Below are 1,400 nucleotides of genomic sequence, written 5' to 3'. Positions count from 1 at the left end.
TAACTTTCTCATCCAAAAGAGGCCAGGCAGGTTGCATTCCGGAAGGGCATGTGTGACTATATTTTGTGTAATTGGTGGGGTGAGGACCACTGACTTGACTCAGTCAGTTGTAGACATCTCCATAATAAGAAACTAATGGTAGCTGAGATGAGTCACACTTCTCATTCTTGTACATAGTAGTGTCAAAGAAATAGTTCAGGGAGGAAGCAATTCCTCTGGTTCTTATGATGACATACATTACTCACATAAGTCTATTTTTTCTGTTAAGTGATGGCTGAACAATTAGTTCAGATGTGGATTTCTACACTGCACACTTGTATAATTAATAGGAGTCCCATTATCTGTATGTTGTGTCCAAAATTATGTAGGGGAAAAAAAATTCTATGCATAAGACAACCATGGCTGTTTAATATCTTCTCTGTCTCTCTATCACAGTCTATTTATTTTGGTCACTGAAGAGAGCATGGTTCCAAACAGAAACAACAGTCAAACACTACTCACAGAATTCACCCTCTTAGTCTGCCTTGTGGTTGCAGCGATTCATACTTGGCTTGTTTGCCCTTATCTACATTATAACATTGCTAGGAAACTTACTTATCTTCAATTTTACCCACCTGAATCCTCATCTGCGTATTCCAATGTACTACTTCCTCAAGCATTTCTCTCTCATAGATATATGTTACCATTCCAGCACTTTTCTTCCATTGCTCGTTAGCTTTCTAGCTCAGAGAACTATCTCATTAACTGGCTGTGCAGTTCGAATGTACGTGTTTCTTGTGCTGGCAACTACTGAATGCATCCTCCTGGCAGTCATGGCCTACAACCGACATGTGGCCATATGTCTCCCACTTCACTACACAATGACCATGAGCAACAGGAATTATGTCACATCATTAACTTCACTCTCATGGGTGAGTGTCCTGGTACTGCCAATTGCACACGCTGTCCTGACATGGAGGCTGCCTTACTGTGATCCCAGTGTGATTGATCACTTTTTCTGTGAGATGCCTGCTGTACTGCAGCTGGCATGTGCTGATACTTATCTGATCAAGCTGGTCACTCAAGTGGGATGTCTCTTCACTCTGCTGATGCCTATCACTTTCATTGTTTTCTCCTACAAGGACATTTTGGTAGCAATTTTGAGGATAATCTCTGACAAGGGAAGAGAAAAGGCCTTTTCCACCTGCAACTCACATTTGATGGTTGTAGTTCTGTTCTATGGAAGTGCCATCTACATGTACATGAAACCAAACTCTTTTCATTCCCCTCGGAAGGACAAAATCTTCTCTATCTTATACAATATTCTGTCCTCAATGTTAAATCCAATTATTTACAGCCTGAGGAACACAGAGGTCAAGAAAGCATTGGTGAGGCTTATTAGAAGGGAAACATGGCTCTAA

At 41.0% G+C, this 1,400-nt stretch overlaps 1 protein-coding gene across 1 annotated transcript; it reads left to right on the top strand.

Moving 5' to 3' along the window:
* Positions 1–638: 638 nt before the first annotated feature.
* LOC309600090 (olfactory receptor 2A12-like) lies at positions 639–1,400 on the top strand (the record flags this gene model as incomplete). Its single annotated transcript, XM_082332157.1, has 1 exon — positions 639–1,400. The coding sequence occupies one exon, from the start codon at positions 639–641 to the stop codon at positions 1,398–1,400; it is 762 nt and encodes a 253-aa protein (XP_082188283.1).

This window comes from Platalea leucorodia, assembly GCF_965183815.1.
Source record: "Platalea leucorodia genome assembly, chromosome: 22".
Classification (NCBI taxonomy): domain Eukaryota; kingdom Metazoa; phylum Chordata; class Aves; order Pelecaniformes; family Threskiornithidae; genus Platalea; species Platalea leucorodia.
The sequence above is the reverse complement of the archived record's forward strand: the minus strand, read 5'-3'. Positions and strand labels throughout refer to the sequence as shown.